Here is a 4,166-nt window from a genome sequence, read left to right on the forward strand (position 1 = left end):
GTACTGAGAGGATTATATATAGACAATGTCTCAGCCTCACAATCCCTCAGAGTATTGCTGTTTTCACGAGGCATACCTAACTTTACTAAATGTCTCATTTCGTTTATTTACTTTGATATTTACACGATACTTAGAATTCACCTACGCGTTTATTTATTCTAAGGCATTAGTATCGCCTTAATAGACCGAATCTTACAAGAAGTACGAAAAGGGTTTCTTACCACAATTTTGGCATGAAATTCAGTGGTACTTTCCATGTACGTTTCCTCATCATAGTTGCTGTCCTGCTCGATGTTGGTTTTTCTGCTTTTACATTATCTTACTTGTAGTGGTTCCTCATTTACGATGACCACACTTTCGATATACAGAGGTGCTGTCATAGGATTTCCTTTAAATAGAAATCGACCACAAAGCCCAACTGGACCTCACTGTCATGCATCAGTTTCCAGCTCGTATTGGCATAGTATGCACCAAACCATCTTACAACATCCTCCAAAGTTCGAAAAGTGTGACCAGCAGCGGGACTTCGTAGAGTTGTCGTCGAATTCGCAACTTCATTGGTATGCTCGTTGATGTTGTCACAGTCAGCTGATAAATTTAGTTGAGGTAGCGCATTCTTTTGGAACTTGATTACACCACGTGGGGTACGCTTAGCGTATAAGATCGGAAGTGAGATACGCATATCTATCGTCTGTTCCTGAAATAGTTTGGAAAAGCTAGTAATTTTCGGGAATACTCGACATTCTCTCGTAGCTTTTTAACCCATTTCTGGCGTACTTCAGTATTTGTCGGGAATCTCACTAGATGGGTTCTGCCTTTACACGTTAAAACACTACACTGTGGTGGCATGATAATTGATTGATACTATGAGTGATGAGTCTGTGAATGACAACATATATAATGTAATGATCCGTAATATATTCCCCCGTTGTATCGCTGTTTTGACGATCACGTAATCACGTTGCCAAAATGTGTTGGCCAATAAATATAATTTTGACCACTAAATTTCTATACAATTTTCATTCTTAAAAAAGTGATATACCAAGTTGAATACTTTCAATATTTTCCGTAGTCAAATGAAGGTAGCCTCAACATGCGTTTTGACTTGCTGACGCTTTCATGTGTCCCCAAATAGTCTATAAATTGTTGTGTCTACTAATGTGACCTTGCTTGTAACGTATACAGAATTATAGGACATGACGATTGCATAACATATAATAAGTGCTATGTCACGATAATCTGCCATAAGTTGGACTGAATCATTTAGCTTGAATTTGTTTCACAATACTGTTGAATCCGACTGACACCACTAAATATTCATCGTAACCGCCCATAATACAAGGTGTGTGACCATCCACATACTTTTATTAGTTTTGGTTGATTACAGCACTCTGGGATCAGTATTATGAGTATAAAAGCAAATTGATCACTGTATGTGTGGGTTTTCGTTAACCACCAATTCAATTGATAGTAGGCATAATGGCAACAATACAATTTGTATTAGTGATTTTACTATGAAATTGGTGGTCAAAAATTCAGATAATTAGGATGTGTGTTTATGGATGTGTGTACACGTATGTACGCACATGTGTACATGTGTGTATGTGTATACGTATGTGTGTACACGTATGTATGCACATGTATATGTATGTGTATGTGTTTACTGTATGTGTTTACGCATGTGTTTACTAACAATACGACATCATTCAAATGTATACTAATATATTGCATTGTATCAATTTATTCTACAAATAAATACAGAACACTATACAGAGCAATCCATTAAGGGATCCTCAGCTTTCACCCCTTCCTCTTAATGGACTCTGCATAGTATGTTATCAGTACATACCGTGCTTTATAGTTAGTTATTTTCTTCCATGGCCTTTGTGGTTCGGGTTTTAGGGTTTAGAGTATTGTATGTGTGTAGTTGTGTACACGTATGTAACTATGTATGCACAGGTCTACATGTTTTTAATGTGTTTGTGTATGTGTTTAAGTGGATGTGTTTACGCATGTGTGTACACGTATGTATGCACATGTATATGTATGTGTATGTGTTTACTGTATGTATTTACGCATACAGTCACTAACAATCGCTTTCGCGCTCATTTTATGAGGAAAGATAATAATCAAGGTATGTGTTCTAATGTCGATTCCTTTATTATTTTGTCTATACGCAAGCATATAGGTATGTATACATGCAATTAGACATGGACACATGTCTATACGCAAATGTAAACCTATTATTATTTATATTATATACTTATTGTTATACTATCGCAGATGAAGACTGTCGCCACTATGGTATATAAACATATGGTTATAAATTTATTCTAATTTCAATAGATACTTTATCAAGTATTGGCAGTCGCACAAGCTTAATGGGATCGACGGATTTCACCCCTAATCCCCATCAGGCTTGTGTGCTGTCAGAAATTAAATAGTTGTCTCAAATATCATTTGCTTCATCTTCGTAATCTTCCAGTATCTCGGTCAATGGCGGCAACAGACTTGAGTTTCCTTTCACAAAACTTATTGTGGCGAAAGTGGAACCTGTTCGAAGTTCAAAATCAGTTACTTTTAAATACAACAGAGTAATTAATCACTTATACACTGTTTTAAAAAAATTATCACGAGTATACTTACCTTTGAATTATGCCTTTCGCTTTTTATCTTGTACGTTTCCGCTCAATGAGAAGATACTTTCCAACCGACACGAAGTTAGTAATACACTGAACGATATTAAATCAACCACGTACAGGATAGGGAACTGGTATCTCAAACTATGCCAGCACTACAATGCTTATTTGCTTGGGTGCATCCGCTTTTTAACAGTCTTGGTTCCTAATCCTCTCCCTATCTGAACAGATGTTTCTTTGGGTGCAACACAAGGCAGATTATCCCATGCATTAAGTTCCCTTCGTATTTTAACCCTAAATGCTGCAGTACTCGACTCACGAAGTGGTGTCCCCTCCTTTTCGCCCATTGATGCCTGCCTCAATTGCGCTAGTTTTCGACGTCGTTTACTGACGGAGGATAGTGTTAAAAGATCAACAGTATCCAGCAATTCACCTGATTGCAATACAGCTTTGGATTTGATCGGCTTTTTGTTTGTTTTCTTCACCTGTAGGCTTATTAGGCGTACATGATTCTGTAGACTCACCAGATTCTGTTGATTGTTCCGTCGTAACTGTCGCCTTGTCTGTCAAGTGTTTCTCCAGACTAGACCTTGCCTCAAATATAGCAACATATGTATTTGTTATTTTCCTTTTGATTTCGGCCAGTGTTGTAGTTCGTGTTTCTGATGTGAAGCTCGGTGACGTTAGATCCTTGTGGAGCGGGTGGAGATAATAGTTAACTAGTGTATCAATATTTGGCTTCTGTGGAAAGTAATGCGAGAGGTTCTCTCCAAGTCTAACGCGATAAACCTGTATTGCTTCAGATAGATCTTCTTCGCTTGTAACCTCGTATTCTGATTTTGGCCCCGATGATTTGGCCACTTCGATACTAATATCATCCCCCATAAGGAGTTTGCAATCAAGTATATGTTCCATGGTATCCGTCAAGCTGTCTTTCGCGGATTGAATATTCATCTGGCCTCGCCGTACTTCGCGTATATATTTTGTGCTTTTGAATTTATCTCTTTGAATCTTGCCTCGTGCGGTGCCCCACAGACTATCAGTCATTGGCAAACTCTCTAGGATAATCTATTAAGTCCTGGATCACAGGACAATTTAGATCATCTCTCTTGACCATTAAATACACTCTAATCCAGCGTACCCCACCATTTGCAATAGCCCTGGTGAACTTTCATAGTTTAAGACTTCTTGTGCACCTACTAATCTTTCCGCACCTATGGGGCCCCTGGTCATAAACGCTGACCTGGTTGCACAAAAGTGCAACATGTCGAATACGGGTTTACTATCGTAAGCTGGTGTATTCACATCTTTCATTGCTTACTGGCTGTCTGCATCTAGAAGAGTCTCAAAGATATTGAGTTGGTTTTCTGCATTTTCTTTGTGTAGTCCCTTTTCGTTGACTCGAATACCTCTCGCATTTTGTCGGTTGCTGTCACTAATGTAAGATTCGGTCTAATAAAGGCGATACTAATGCCTTAGAATAAATAAACGCGTAGGTAAATTCTATATATCGTGAAATATCGATAT

At 38.1% G+C, this 4,166-nt stretch overlaps 1 protein-coding gene across 1 annotated transcript; it reads right to left on the reverse strand.

Moving 5' to 3' along the window:
- Positions 1–3,124: 3,124 nt before the first annotated feature.
- Positions 3,125–3,593, reverse strand: SARC_11881 (hypothetical protein; the record flags this gene model as incomplete). Its single annotated transcript, XM_014294025.1, has 2 exons — positions 3,125–3,380; positions 3,429–3,593. Coding segments are annotated over 2 exons (421 nt in total), but the record flags the coding sequence as incomplete, so codon positions are not given.
- Positions 3,594–4,166: the final 573 nt, after the last annotated feature.

The sequence above is a fragment of the Sphaeroforma arctica genome, assembly GCF_001186125.1.
Source record: "Sphaeroforma arctica JP610 unplaced genomic scaffold supercont1.1934, whole genome shotgun sequence".
NCBI classification, from domain to species: domain Eukaryota; class Ichthyosporea; order Ichthyophonida; genus Sphaeroforma; species Sphaeroforma arctica.